The sequence below is a fragment of the Nomascus leucogenys genome, chromosome 7b (genome assembly GCF_006542625.1).
Source record: "Nomascus leucogenys isolate Asia chromosome 7b, Asia_NLE_v1, whole genome shotgun sequence".
NCBI classification, from domain to species: Eukaryota; Metazoa; Chordata; class Mammalia; order Primates; family Hylobatidae; genus Nomascus; species Nomascus leucogenys.
In genome coordinates, this window is record NC_044387.1 from 16,980,788 (window position 1) to 16,996,686 (window position 15,899).

Genomic DNA, 15,899 nt, shown 5'->3' on the forward strand with positions numbered 1-15,899 from the left:
TGACACTGATATCTCACAACCATTTAGAGCATAAGCAAACTGGAAGGTGAGCTAACAAAGTGAGCCTCATGAAATTATCCATCAGAAAGCCCCAGCTCCTCTGAAAAAGATCAGGAGGCAAAGCCCTCTCTTCTTGACCCAGAGCTTGGCTCTTTTGATCTTACTTGCCATCTGGTTTTCTGGTGCAGCACTATATTTTGCCTGTTAAAATAAAAAATTGGAAAGATAAGCAGAAATTGGGAGTGGCAGGTTAGACGTGACAAGGGAAAATGCTGAGACTCAGCCTGTTCGGGTCTGGAAAGGCTAGTCAGGTGCAGAAGAGAATTGTGATTGCCCTTAGAAAGCTGAGTCCAGGCATCTGGGGTCCCTTAGTATAGCTTTAAATGATGAAAAATTCATCAGGGTATTATACAGTTGTAGGGCTGAGTTAACATTAATTTACTTCATTATTTAGCTGAAGGACTACTATGTGCCAAACACTGTGCTAGGATCACGTGCAAAATAAATGTGCAAGGCAGGAACTTAGCCGAGTGGAGGATACAGACAATACAAGGAAGTTGCTTTGATTAGGTAAATATGGTTTGCAACAAAAATACATAGGAGACCCTAAGAGATGAGAGTCACCCTCTTCATCCTAAAGATGGCAGAATTGAGGCTTAGAGACCCTAATGCCAGGGAGTGCATCACTGAGGCCAGAAACCAAGGCACCATGAACAAGAACAGCACAGAAGTTCTGGATAACTGAATAGAAAGTACACAAAGAATTGGTGCTAACAATAGCCTCTGGAGTCGCACTGTGCAATAGAAACATTCTGCAATGATAGAACTGTTCTGTATCCATGCCGTCCAGTATGCCTAGTTTTCCTGTGCGAAGATAAATACCATAATAAGAGAAAACAAATATTGGCAAGCTGTAAATTAGATCAATATTGCTTGATGGCAATGAACTGAATAATAGTAATAAGTGAGCATTATTAAGAAAACTCCAACCTATATTTGTGTATTGTAACAATGTATTGTAATAGATTTCCATCCAAAATAGTCATAATGAGGTTATTGATGTTTTGGATGAAAATCCACTACAATACATTGTTAGAATACACAAACACAGGTTGTGTATTCTATGTTTGTGTGTGATTCAGTTGAACTGACTAATACTCAGTTCTCAAATTTTTTCCTACTATTTAATCCTTCATTTCATAAAAATTCTATGTAAATGAAAGGTTTCTAGACAATACTTCTGTAAAATTATCAGCCCAGTGCTACTGATTTTGTCTGTCCTTAACACAAAGAAATTAAGATTAAATGAGATAACTTATCTAAGCAGTAATTTTTTTTTTTTTTTTTTTTTTTTTGAGATGGAGTCTTGCTCTGTCGCCCAGGCTGAAGTGCAGTGGTGCCATCTCGGCTCACTGCAACCTCTGATTTCTGGGTTCACGCCATTCTCCTGCCTCAACCTCCGGAGTAGCTGGGACTACAAGCACCCGCCACCACGCCTGGCTTCTTTTTTATATTTTTAGTAGAGACGGGGTTTCACCGTATTAGCCAGGTTGGCCTCGATCTCCTGACCTCGTGATCCACCCACCTCGGCCTCCCAAAATGCTGGGATTACAGGCGTGAGCCACTGCGTCCGGCCTCTAAGCAGTAATTTTTAAAAGAAAGTGATGTTCTCTTCCCCACCATCCATTTCCTCATGCTGAGATAATAAAGCAAGAAAGAAGTCAGGCAGATATTTCAGTGATGGGGATGATGTAAATGACTGGAAAGTGTGACCAGATGGAACTGGAAGGCATTCCAATAAAGAGCAGACAGACTGAACAGAAACAAGTCCCGTGATTTCCAGCCCCTGGGCACTGCACGCAGGGTCATCACTTACCAAACCCCATGAGAACAAAAGAGCCAATCAGCATGATGATGGTCTGGAGGGTGTCTGTGTAAATCACGGAGGCCAAGCCCCCTGGTGAGAGAAAGGAAAGACCCAGGGCATTTTATCCATGTGTCCTCATGTATCTACCTTCACCACTGGGTTCTCCTCCACCCAGAACCCCGGAAATGACCCAGTAGGAGACATCAAAAGCTCCTGGGTGAGCCACAAGCTTGTCCTGGCATCATGATCTCCTCCACACTGGTTCTCCTACTTCCCTTGCCTTCCCTGATTCAAAGTTTCTGTGAATTACAGTGAAGTTTCATCTTTGTATGAGTTTTTGAATATTAAGTAGGGGAGAAGGCAGCACTTTAATACCATGAAAATTTCTCTTAACCATCCCTCAATTTACGCCCATTCAGCACAATGCACCTGCTCTAAAATATCTAGTGAAACCACTTTTGCTCTAATGCTGGAACGTATTATTGTTTCATTAATTTGGTACCAGATATAGTTACTGTGTTTTGTGTTTTGCTGTAGTATTGAACAGCAACAACAACAAAAACCCAAACCCAACTCCTTTTTCAGTTCTAGACTAACTAGGCTCTCAGTCTAGTTAGTCACCAGCACCTGCAACAAGATATTCCCTTTGTGAGAGTGTCATGAGCAAATAAGATGACTCCTGAACACAAGAGACTCATGCCCTTTTCGCTCCCTTATTCTGAAACACATGCTCTGTGAAAGTTGTCTGTAACAAAATAGAGACACTTACGCCAAACCCAAACAAAATGGGGCTGGGAGGCCATGAAGGTAGGGCCCTCATACACCTATGCCAGTAATAGGAACTGCTGGAAGACATTATCATGAAGACTGTCTCCTAGCAACAGCCAGTACCACCAATGAACAAACACCAGCACCTGCAACAAGCAGGTGAAACAATCATCTTTGTTTCAAAACAGCTTATGTGGACTCTCCCTCTCTGTCTTTAAAAGCCTCCCCTTACCCCAACCCCCTTGGAAGTCCTACGGTCTGCCATAGCACATGTATCCTGGTTTGCAATCCCTCACTATTCCCGAAGAAACTCCTCATTTTGGAGAGTTGGTCTCTCTGTCGCTTATTTTAGGTTGACAGCTCAAATGCACCAAAATGGCCCCAAAACTGTTTTGACTGTTCTAGCTGGTATTTTTCCTTACGTCTTCCAACTCAGCTGGTATACTTTAATTTTTATGTTAGTATGCATGAGAAGCATACGGGTTTGGGTGTTTTTTGTTGTTGTTCAACTACAGCAAAACACAAAACACAGTAACTATATCTGGTACTGAATTAATGAAACAATAATATGTTCCAGCACTAGAGCAAAAGTGGTTTCACTAGATATTTTAGAGCAGGTGCACTGTGCTGAATGGGCGTAAATTGAGGGATGGTTAAGAGAAACTTTCATGGTATATACCTGGTTCATGAGAGCCTGCTTGAACTATTGTCACACATCATCTCCCGCCAGCAACCCACTGCTCCAGTTCTCCTCTTCCAACTGCACCATTCATGGCCATGGCCATGCCCTGGCATCCTGTGTTCATTTGAACCTTGCCTTTCATTTGCTAGTCTCCTATCTGAGCTGCTACTTCCTCCCAACCGCCTGTGTGGATGATATGCTGAATTCTAAGTGCCAATCTGGGTACCAAACACGTAGCTGAACCAAATGACCTGTTTCCCACCCCATCCCCCACATAATTCCCTTCCATCAAGATGTTCACATCTAGTATGGAGGATTCTGTGTTGTATGCTCTAGTTGTGTTTCTGGTGCTGTGCTTGACTCTCATAGTGGGAATGAAATGGTGCCTTTACCTTGGCAGTGACAAGGCTAACACTGAGAATGCTAATTGCAGGTTGGGGTGGGATCAGCAAAAGACAGCCTGAGTGAGCAAAATATGCAACATACTCACCAGTGATGGTGTAAACAGCAGTCATAGCCAAGAGGATGAAGATTGCCAGGTAAAGGTCCAATCCCAAGGCCAGCTTGATGAATATGGCTCCAGAAAATATGTCTGCCTAAAAAGGGAATAGTCAGGATGAGAAAGAAACATGCATTTGAGGCCACTGGCTTCTCTGCCCCAGTGTCCACTCTTCTCAACCCTTCTTTTTCTGATAGACTCCTACTTATCCTTCAAGAATCCACTGAGATGGCCCCAGAGTAATACCTTCCATAAAGCCTCAAAAAACGATTTTCACTCTCTTCGCTCTCTTCTGTATTCTCATAGAAGTTAGTTCATTGCTCAGTTGAGGTGCTTATTAAATGAAGTGACATGTCCTGGGAACTTTTTCTGTATCATGAGGCTTAGAGAGGCTGAGTTTGCTTATAGGAAGCCCCTCGACTGTGATGGAGTATTTAGAAATTTATCTTCTCCTTGAGCCCACGAGTTTCAGGCTGCAGTGAGTGGTAATTGAGTCACTGCACTCCAGCCTGGGAGTGCATATTTTATATATATATAATATATATGTATAGATATATAATATATAACAAATATATAATATATTATATAATATATTATATATTATATGTTATATAAAATATATAACATAATATATGTTATATAATATATTATATATTATATAACATAATATATGTTATATAAAATATTATATATTATATAACATAATATATGTTATATAATATATTATATATTATATAACATAATATATTATATAAAATATATATTATATAACATAATATATGTTATATAAAATATTATATATTATATTGTGTGCTTTATGTACTATAAAATTTATTAATGGCAAAAACCGCAATTACTTTTGCTTTTGCACCAACCTAATATATTGGATAGAAAACATGTACCAAACGGCCGGGCGCGGTGGCTCACGCCTGTAATCCCAGCACTTTGGGAGGCCGAGGCAGGCGGATCACGAGGTCAGGAGATTGAGACCATCCTGGCTAACACAGTGAAACCCCATCTCTACTACAAATACAAAAAATTAGCCAGGCATGCTGGCAGCCACCTGTAGTGCCAGCTACTCGGGAGGCTGAGGCAGGAGAATGGTGTGAACCCAGGAGGCAGAGCTTGCAATAAGCAGAGATGGTGAGAGCGAGACTTCGTCTCAAAAAAAAAAAAAAAAAAAAAAGAAAGTATGTACCAAAATAGAATGCAACCAAAGAACATTGTTTCATTTATATTCCAAATAGATATGTGCTACAGTGATGGAAAATTGGTTTGAATTGGGGGGTTAGTTATGATTATTTTTGAAATTGAGGGGAAAATGTAGAATTAATTTAGATTATGCAGACTGTGCTGTAAAAGCATGATGTTGACTGGAATTCAATTGATTACATGTGTCTCTGACCCTCCTAGGGCCCTTAGGTCTAATCATAAAAAAAGGAGACTATGATCAACTTAGAAATCTCTCTGAGGCAAACATATTTCAGTGGGAAATACATTTTCTTATCTACACTGTTTGGCTCAGCATAATTAACATGAATAATTCAGGACAATTTCCTGCTAGTTATTATATATGTGTGTGTATATATATATGTGTGTACATATATATAAAACTAATAATGTATATGTTCTTGGAATTAGTATTCTTGTTTGCCAACAAGGATTTTTATAATTATCTGTTTTAATTTTCCTAAAATTATTAACAGAACTGAGTCCATTTTAAGAGACAAATTGCATAACATTTTTTTCTCTGTTCTGGAAAAACTTAAGCTGCCAACAGATCATCTCTTAGTGAAACCTTGAAAGAATTCACCCCTACCCTTCTCCATGTCCCCAAACTACCTGTCAGGTAGGTTATTATTATCATCATTTTGCATCTGAGAAAACTGAGGCTTAGGGAATTTGTCCTAGATCACCCAGATAGAAAGTGGTAAGCTTGGCCGGGCGCGGTGGCTCACGCTTGTAATCCCAGCACTTTGGGAGGCCGAGGTGGGCGGATCACGAGGTCAGGAGATCGAGACCATGGTGAAACCCTGTCTCTATTAAAAAATATGAAAAATTAGCCGGGCGTGGTGGCGGATGACTGTAGTCCCAGCTACTGGGAGAGGCTGAGGCAGGAGAATGGCGTGAACCCGGGAGGCGGAGCTTGCAGTGAGCCGAGATCACGCCACTGCACTCCAGCCTGGGCAACAGAGCAAGACTCTGTCTCCAAAAAAAAAAAAAAAAAAAAAAGTGGTAAGCTCAGGATTTAAACCTGTGTGGTGTGACTCAGAAGCTTACATGGTTAAACACTTTGTTATACTGCTATCAGGGAATTTTACTTAGTGAAATATGTGGGGAACACTTAGAGAAGTATAGATAAATTATTCTAGGAAGATGGTGAATGTGGCAGCATAGTTTGTGAACTTCCATGAATCTCTACATTAGACAGAGCAAGTTTATGGCAAAACCAACAAAATGAGATGACAGGGTATTTCCATGAGGCCCAAAAGGCAAGACGGCAGGTGCAAATCAACCTCAGCCACAAGACCTGCATGGCAGCAAGATCTGGGAGGAGGCAGAGAGAAACAGCAGCTTATCTGAAGAAACTTAGACATCCCCACATAGCCACCAGGTGACCGCTGAGAAGCACAGTGGGACAATTTCAGAACTACAGCAGAGCATAGAAGATGTTTTGCTTTAATAACCAGTGGGCAACTGTAAGGGCTCTTTGGTAAATTCCAAAAGGGTTCAGAGTAGTCTGGGTCAAACAAACTCTCAGAACTAACAGCCAAAGCTGCCTTTCAGGACAGGGACCTACACGGAGGAGAAACTTCTAGAAGTGGCATCAAAGTTTGGCAAAATGAGGAACACCATGTTTGATGATACACTAGTCTTATGGTGGGGATGGAGGAGAACTGCAAATAAGTTCTGAATTCATATTTAGTTTGTTTTTTTGTAGCAGTATGGGTGAGGCAATTCGGAAATAATTTTCTTTTTAAAAATATTTACTTATTTTTGTTTCAGCCGGGCACAGTGGCTCATGCCTGGAATCCCAGCACTTTGGGAGGCCAAAGCAAGTGGATAACTTGAGGTCATTTGTCAATTTATGCTTTTGTTATCTGTGGTTTTGAGGTCTTATCTAAAAAAATCTTTGCCCAGACCAATGTCCTGAAGCATTTCTGAAACCATTTTTGATGCATTATAGGATTGAGCAAACAAATTTTATATATATATATGTGTGTGTGTGTGTGGATGTGTATATGTGTGTGTGTATATATATATCTGTATGTGTGTGTGTGTGTGTATATATATTGATGACTTAGAGGGCCAGGATTCTCATTGTGGAAGAGGGAACATATAAATATAGAACTGCAGAAGGCAATAAAATACTGTATAGAGCTGGATTGGAATTGGAGGTATTAGTGTGAACTCATGATTTCTAAACTGTATATGTATGTGTATAGCTGCCTAAAAAGTATATGTATGTGTGTGTGTGAATATATCTATGTGTGTGCATTTACATGTGTGTATGTATGCATTTATTTCCTAATTATGTCAGCTAAAATAGTCAAGAAAAAAAGTCCACCCAATAAGCACACTTAGCACGAAGATTTTTGTTTCTAATACCCCCCGCACTTAAAGAGCCAGGGCTCTCCCAGAAAAATAGGTGATTCCAGGGCTGGAGCAGGGCTGGTACAAGATGAGTCTGAAACATTTTGTTAGGCCAGAATTTAAGAAATTACCCAATAAAATGATGGGATCATGCCCCATCCTTTACACAGAATCCATTTTGAGGAACTCTCACTGGCCAAATGTGGTGTAAGTATCAAAATAACTGGCCGGGCGCGGTGGCTTATGCCTGTAATCCCAGCACTTTGGGAGGCCGAGGCGGGCAGATCATGAGATCAGGAGTTCGAGACCAGCCTGACCAGCATGGCGAAACCCTGTCTCTACTAAAAATACAAAAAGGCATGGTGGCGTGTGCCTGTAGTCCCAGCTACTTAGGAGGCTGAGGCAGGAGAATTGCTTGAACCTGGCAGGCAGAGGTTGCAGTGAACTGAGGTCACGCCACCGCACTCCAGCCGGGGCGACAGAGTGAGACTCCGCCTCAAAAAAAAAAAAAGTATCAAAATAACTGCATATAATAATATTGGTAAACCAATGATAAATAGGAATGTATCAGTCCATATCAGTAATACATAAATAGAGAAGGGAAGACTCCTGCCCTCAGTGGCCTGCTGAATGCTGGCTGGGAATTATGGAAGGAGTGCTAGGAGTTTTGAAAAATCATTATTTGGCAACCATCATAGTAAAGATTGGATCTAATAAGAACCATTTATGAATGCTAAATCTAGTGGAAAAATTTGAAGAGGAACTGGATATTTCAGTGTTTTAAAGGATCTGTCACAGACTGCTTATTGGTTACAGGGGAAAATAAACAGTAATTCTATAGTGGAGAAACTGGGCAATACTTTGACCAGGTGATTAAAATTAACGTCACCATTGAGGAACAGATGGGCATTGAATGCTTCTAGATAGGACACTTTTAGTAGGATACATCACTTATGCAGTGTTCTAGCCAAGAAGAATGCATAACCTGAATCCAACCATGAAGAAATATCAGGCAAATCCAAAATAAAGATTGTCATATTAAGAAGGGTGGAGTAGGGACTCTATCCTTCAAATTGTCAGTGTCATCAAAGACAGAAAAAGGGGTATGGAAATGCTCCAGATGAAAGGAGGCTAAAGACATTTGGCAACTGAATGTAGTACCTGACCCTAGAGCGCATCCTGTACTGGGGAAGAAAAGATGATTAAAAAGGGTATTGCTAGGTCAATTGACAAAGTTGGAATTTAAATGGCAGATTAGTGTATCCATGTTATGTTTACTTGAGTTGATAATTCCACTTGGTTTTGCAAGAAATTATCCCTGCTCCTAGGAATAACGATATACAGGGAAGGCTCAGTTTAAAAAACCATCATTTTACAACTGCCACAGTAAAGACTGGATCAGGTAAAAATCACTGGATCAGGTAGAATCATCAATGAGTGTTAAATCTGGGGGAAATTTTACATTGTAATTATTGGGGTTAAAGGGCAATGACGTGTGTAACAATCTCAAATAGTTAAAAACGTATGAGAGACACCTTGGGAGGCTGAGCAGGGTGGATCATTTGAGGTCAGGAGTTCGAGCCCAGGCTAGCCAACATGGTGAAACCCCGTCTCTACTAAAAATACAAAAAAATTAGCTGAGCGTGTTGCTTGCCTGTAATCCTGGCTACTGGGGAAGCTGAGGCAGGAGAATCGCTTGAACCTGGGAGGCAGAGGTTGCAGTGAGCCGAGATTGCGCCACTGCACTCCAGCCTGGAAGACAGAGTGAGACTCTGTCTCTGTTTCTCTGTAGAACTTGGGGCTAGAAACAGGTGTAGCAGGAGATGGTTGTATTTTTCTCTAAGATTTGAAATAAAATCTGACATTTTATCATCCCACGCGACATTGATGTTGGCCAAAAACCTGTTCTTGATTTTCTGAGCCTAGATCCCAACTCGGTTGTACAAATACAAAGTACTTTCTGTAACTCTATTGCACATTGGGGTTTCCCAGGAATACCAACTAATATTGAGGGAAGATTTCACTTTTAAAAAAACGTTCACCATTTCAGAAAAAGAACGTTACCTGTGGAGGTGCCACATGTGATATCTGCCTCTGCCTGCATTTATAGCTGTCTTCACTCATACTGCTTTATCCTCATCCACAGAGGGGCGAGTATTACACCACAGCCTTTTGACTTCATGTGTAGTTAGTTCTTCTTAATCATTTTCATATTAAAACACACTATCTCATTATGGATTCCTTGGCCTTTGTTTCTATTATATAGTACTATTAAGGAATTAAATCCATGGCTTTGAAATTATATGTAAGTAGTTGACATATTATCAATGAATTTTTTCCTAAAGAAATAGGGACTACTCCAGGTCACTCACACTGGTGTGCAATGGCATGATCTTAGCTCATTACAACTTAGCTCCTGGGTTCAAGTGATCCTTCTGCCTCAGCCAAAGTAGCTGGGACAATAAATGTGTGCCCCCATACCTGGCTAAATATTTTTTTTTTTTTGTAGAGACAAGGGTTTCACTATTTAGCCCAGGCAGGTCTGGAACTCCTGGCCTCCAGTGATCCTCCTGCCTCAGCCTCCCAAAGTGCTGAGATTACAGGCAGAAGTCACGGGCTCAGCCATCAATGACATTTTTCTTTTATTGTGATGAAACATATATGACATAAAATTTACCATTTTAACCATTTAAGTGTATAATTCAGTGGCATTAATTACATTAACAATGACTGTAAAATATTTCTCATAATAAAGAGGAATTGCAAGGATCAGGATTTTCTTTTGCTATAAAGGACTGTATTAAAACAATAGTCAATATCTGAATAAAGACTGTAGATTGGATAATAGTTTTATCAAATCTCAATACATATGTTATTGCAGGTTGAGAACCAGTGAACAAGATGATCTTTTTGCAACCTGGGCAGAGGAGAGTTATGAAAACTGTCCTGTCCTAACGTCTCATAACGATCTGTTTAATAAGTAACTAGGACACAATCCGTTATCAGAGTGTAAGAGTACACAAAAGGTCATGTATAAGGTTAATCATTATTAATGTCACTTAAGACAAACCTGCAGGCAAGAATGGACTCCTGCTAAGGTGTCTTTCCAGCCAAGCACGGACTCTGCACAGCCACAGACCTGCACATGGCTTCCCTGCACCCACATCCAGTTCACCAACATTCTGTCCCTCCACATCCACCAGTAACCCTTCAGCCTGGGAGGTTGCATCCTTCGGGGGCCCCTTTTCACTGTGCATTGTCCTCTGTTCTCTGCCTTCCTGCCTACTCATGCTCTTTTTTAAAAAAAAATTTTTATTTATCTACTTTTTTGAGACGGAGTCTCGCTCTTGTCACCAGGCCGGAGTGCAGTCGTGCAATCTCAGTTCACTGCAACCTCTGCCTCCCAGGTTCAAGCAATTCTCCTGCCCCAGCCTCCTGAGTAGCTGGGACTACAGGTGCATGCCACCATGCCCAGCTAATTTTTGTATGTTTAGTAGAGACGAGGTTTCACCATGTTGGTCAGGATGGTCTCCATCTCTTGACCTCATGATCTGCCTGCCTCAGCCTCCCAGAGTGTTGGGATTACAGGTGTGAGCCACTGTGCCCGGCCTGCTCATGCTCTTCAGAACTGTAAAGCTGTAGATGTCAGCACCAGAGGAGAATTGGGAGATTAGCAAGTCCAATGATTTAAGAAACATGTGAACTCTAAGCCCCTGACACCTGTGAGCTTCTCTGCTTCCCTCTGCCTCGCCTAACCTTCCCATCCTGGGGAATACTTAAGTGCCCTCTCCAAGAGTATGACCCCCAATGCCATCCATCAGGGAGCATCCTCTTCTCTGGGTGTGCACGGCACATTTTCTGTACTTGTCCATGCACTCTAGTTCAGCGTGTGTTTTAGTACATTTACATGTATTGTCATATGAGACTAATTATTTCATGTGCAGAATTCTTATCTCCTGAACTCCCGTTGCTCAAGAATCTTTGCTATGCTCACACAAAGCTCAGTAATACGCAGTCAGTGCCGGGCAATGCTCACATTGCATTGGGAAGGCTCATGCCATCTAACCTAAGCAGCTAGTTCACTTCCAACAACCACTCGGCTCAACAGAGGAGCAATAGGAAAGGTCAGCCTTTTCTCTCATGAACTCTGACACACCTGCCTAGACTGTAAACTTGAGATTATTTCATTAGTCACTGATACATAGGAGCAAATAAGTTACTCTGTTTTTTACACGTGCTGCTGAATCTTCAAATTCCTTCCTTCTTTCCTCCCTGATTATCTCCCAAAAATGTAACGCTTGTTTGTTTATTTATTTATTTTTGAGATGGAGTCTCCCTCTGTCTCCCAGACTGGAGTGCAGTGGTGTGATCTCGGCTCACTGCAAACTCCACCTCCCGGGTTCAAGCTATTCTCCTGCCTCAGCCTCCCGAGTAGCTGGGATTACTGGTGTGCATCACCACGCCCGGCTAATTTTTGTATTTTTAGTAGAGAGGGGGTTTCACCATGTTGGCCAGGCTGGTCTCAAACTCCTGACCTCAAGTGATCCACCTGCCTCAGGCTCCCAAAGTGCTGGGATTACAAGTGTGCGCCACTGCACCAGGCCCCAAAAAATGTAACTTTATAAAAAAGTATTTAAAATGCACTTTAAAATTTTGTAACACTTATTTGTGACATATGTCTTACCATGGTGGTCTTAGATAGAGTGAACTTAAGAAAAATCGGTATAATAATACAAAGTACTTTCCTTTTGGTTCATGTGTCAGATAATCAAACTGAAAATGAAAATAGAAATCTGGACATGGTCTGAGAAAGAATATAAAAGTTATCTTGCAATGGAAAAGGCAGGAGACCAAGTCCTTCTGTTTACTACTAAAGAGCTGTGTTACTTGAACGAGACGTTTTGTTCTTTCTTTACATCCATTTTTTCATATCCTTGATGAGAGGGGAGATTTATACTCTAGAGCTTCTCACGACTTAAAAGTCTACCACTCTACGAACACAGGGTCTTTGAAGCTCCCTTTTTCCTCATGAAGACTTTGAAGAGACACCCCTGAGAATTTAAGACATCCATATCCTTGACCCTTTAAAGGCTGTTAACAGTCTACTACATATCCAGCTCTCTGATATTAGCACTCTGGCCCCATGTGACAACCTCTTGAAACTAAAATGCCAGGAGGCTCTGAACTCACAGAAATTAACAAAACCACACAGATGAAGAGGGAGAGGATGGAGAGGTAGACCTGGAGTCGCTCCCCACCAAACCGCTTCTTGAGATATTCCGGCATGGTCATCACCTGCAGAGACAGACATTGACAGGGACTTACCCTTAGGGCCCTATGCGTTCAGATTATTCAGCATTTCCTAAGCACCTGTGAGTGAAAGTGCTGTGTATGGCCCCTTCCTGGTGATGGAACCATGGCTTCTTACTCGTAGAGGCATCCCTGATGCCATGCACAGTGACTGGCAGAGGGTGAGTGCTTAAACCATGCTTCTAAAGAGAAGGACCCCCCCATGGATAACTCCAGCCAAGGTCTCTCTCCTGACCAATCTGCAGATCTCACTTTCCCACTGCCAGTTGGGCATCTCCACCTTAGTGTCCTGAATGCACCAAACACTCATCCTGTTGAAAAGTGAAATCATCATTCTCCTTGTCATCCATCATCTGCCTCTGATCTGGAATCCCTGGCTCCATTAATGGTGGCCTCGGGCACTCCCGACCCTCGAGCTTCAAGTCTTAGAGCTGATCATAATGCTTCCCCCTCCACTGCCTTCACCTTTACCGTGCCATCAAAACTGTCATCTCTGCTCCAGGGTCATTATGCAGGGGCACCATTGATTTCCCCGCTGGCTGCAGCCACATTCTCTACTGGAAACCTCTCTAGGCAAGAAATTTGATTTTTTTGTCTTCTGTATATTTCCAGCAATAGGCCAGGTGAAGGGCAGGGACCCAGGTTTCATGATTGAAGAGAAAAAATAAGTGAATAAATGATTGCCTGACAGATTTACCCGAACACTGTGGATACGGAACTGGCCCAGTTGTCCCATAGAACTGATGTCTGTGGTTTATTTGAATAAGCATAGAAACTGGTCCTCCCAGTGTTACAACTTGAGAAAGTTACCTTTGTCTTATCTGAGTTCCTCTCAGGAAATCAACCATCAGTTCTCCCGATAGGGTCAAAGAGCTGAAACTCATTAGATCAACACAACTGGACAATGAGAAGCCAGACCCCTCGCCCGTTATAATTGTCTAACCCACCACCTGCTTCCTGTTGACCGACTTCTCTTCCTTATCCCCACCCCTAATTCCTGTTTTCCCACACATGGTTACATATCTTCCCTGTTGTGTAAACCCCTAATTTTAGTCCATCAGGAAGATGGATTTGAGACTGAGCTCCCATCTCCTTGGCTGTAGCACCTAAATAAAGCCTTTTTTTCCTGGCAATACTTATTGTCTCAGTGATTGATCTTCTGTGCAGTGAGCAGCGGTGCCTAGAACTGAACTCTGGCATTTTGGTAACAGATACTCACCCCCGACTTGATGTAGATAGGGACGAAGATCCACCCAAGAATTGGCAACATTACTGAGGACTACAAGGAAACAAAATAAGAGACAGTGAGACGTTAAAGAGGCTTGGCTTGTGGACCTTCTCCTTATACGACCTCTGAGTCTGGAAATTAAAAAAAAAAAAGTTGGCTTAATCCTGTCTCATTCAAACAATTATAATCCCAAGACAATTGTGAGTTCCTTTTTTTCTGTTTCTATGACTCAGGGGCCACCATTTTCTGAAGATTAACTTGTGGTGAAAAAGGGAAAGAAGATAAGGGATCTGATCCCAGTGGAACCCCTGGAAGGTCATACAATCTTTGCCAAAGGGAATTTTTCTTGAATTGCATAAATGATAAATGGAGTGACAAAGCAATGAGAAAGGAACCTGGAGATAGGAAAATATTACCAGTGCTCCCCAAGTCTTCCCACATACAATGACGATAATAATATAATCTAGCATTAATGTGCAATTATTACAGAGTCTTCACATAGATCACTTACGCTGCTCTCAGCCTAAGTGAGGCAGATATGAGAAGCACAGTTATTCTTATCTTAGAGAGGGGGAGCTTGAGCCTTACAGAGATTAAGGGGGTCCAAGGTCACAGTGACAAGGGGAGCAGCTCAGTTCTCTGCAGCCTGCTCATCACACCCACTTGGTCCATAGGTCATTCTGGCCATGCCTCTGAAGACTGGCTTCATTCTGGTGTCCATGGCCCTATTAAAACAAAGCTCCAGCCATAGGGCATATCTGGAGGCGGGGTCCATCCTGGACTCCTGGATACTACTGAAGTAAATGTAGGGGCAAAATCTTCAACAGGGGAGGGGCACAGGCATGTGTGATCACTCAAGGTCACTTTCTGAGTTCAACCAGGGATGGTCTGTTTAAACTTTCACTATCATCCAACTTTCCTTTACACAGGCATCGTCTTCGGCCTAATATGCACATGTATGTACATGAAAACACCAGAAAGAGTAAGATAAAAGAACAGAAAAACTCAGGAAACTCAAAAGCTATTGGTGGCATATCCATCACACGTCCAGCCATGTGCTAGAGCAAACTTGTCCAACCTGTGGCCCAAACTGGCTTTGAATGTGGCCCAACACAAATTTGTAAACTTTCTTTAAAAATTATAAGGTTTTTTGGTGATTTTTTTTTTTTAGCTCATCAGCTATTGTTAGTGTATTTTATGTGTGGTCCAAGACAATTCTTCTTATTCTACTGTGGTCCAGGGCAGTCAAAAGATTGGACACCCCTGTGCTAGAGGATGGGCTGGACACATAGTGGGAACTCAGGGAGGAGAGATGAAAGGGAGAGCTAAAATGTTCAAGTGAACATAAGGATTGAGGCATATAGAAATGACATTCCTGGTGGGAATAACTGCTTGAGAAAAATCTTAGAGGTGAGCAATGATGTGCATGGAATGGACCAGGCAGAATGGGACCACAGAAGTGCTGAAGGTCAAACAAGAGGTGGAGGCTGGGTTCAGTGGCTCACATGTGTAATCTCAGCATTTTGGGAGGCTGAGGTGAGAGGCTCACAGACCTCAGGAGTTAAGAGACCAGCCTGGGCAACACAGGGAGACCCCCATATCTACAAAAAAACAAAAACCTAGCTGGGCATGGTGGTGCACACTTGTGGTCCCAGCTACATGGGAGGCTGTGGTAGGAGGATTGCTTGAGCCCAGGAGGTCAGTGAGCCATGATCCTGCTACTGCACTCCAGCCTGGGGAACAGAGCAAGGCTGTGGGAGTGTAAATTAGTTCAACCATTGTGGAAGGCAGTGCGGCGATTCCTCAAGGATCTAGAACCAGAAATACCATTTGACCCATCAATCCCATTACTGGGTATATACCCAAAGGATTATAAATCATTCTACTATAAACACACATGCACATGTATGTTTATTACAGCACTGTTTACAATAGCAAATACTTGGAATCA

The 15,899-nt window shown here is 42.0% G+C and overlaps 1 protein-coding gene across 1 annotated transcript in view; it reads right to left on the reverse strand.

Moving 5' to 3' along the window:
* SLC5A4 (solute carrier family 5 member 4) overlaps positions 1–15,899 on the reverse strand; it is a 38,435-nt gene that overhangs the window by 16,887 nt on the left and 5,649 nt on the right. Inside the window, exons 4-7 of the mRNA XM_003264681.2 lie at positions 13,940–13,999; positions 12,601–12,705; positions 3,808–3,913; positions 1,877–1,957 (exon numbers count right to left, since the gene is read on the reverse strand). Of these exons, the coding sequence (XP_003264729.2) occupies positions 1,877–1,957; positions 3,808–3,913; positions 12,601–12,705; positions 13,940–13,999 (352 nt within the window). The remainder of the gene's footprint in view (positions 1–1,876; positions 1,958–3,807; positions 3,914–12,600; positions 12,706–13,939; positions 14,000–15,899) is intronic.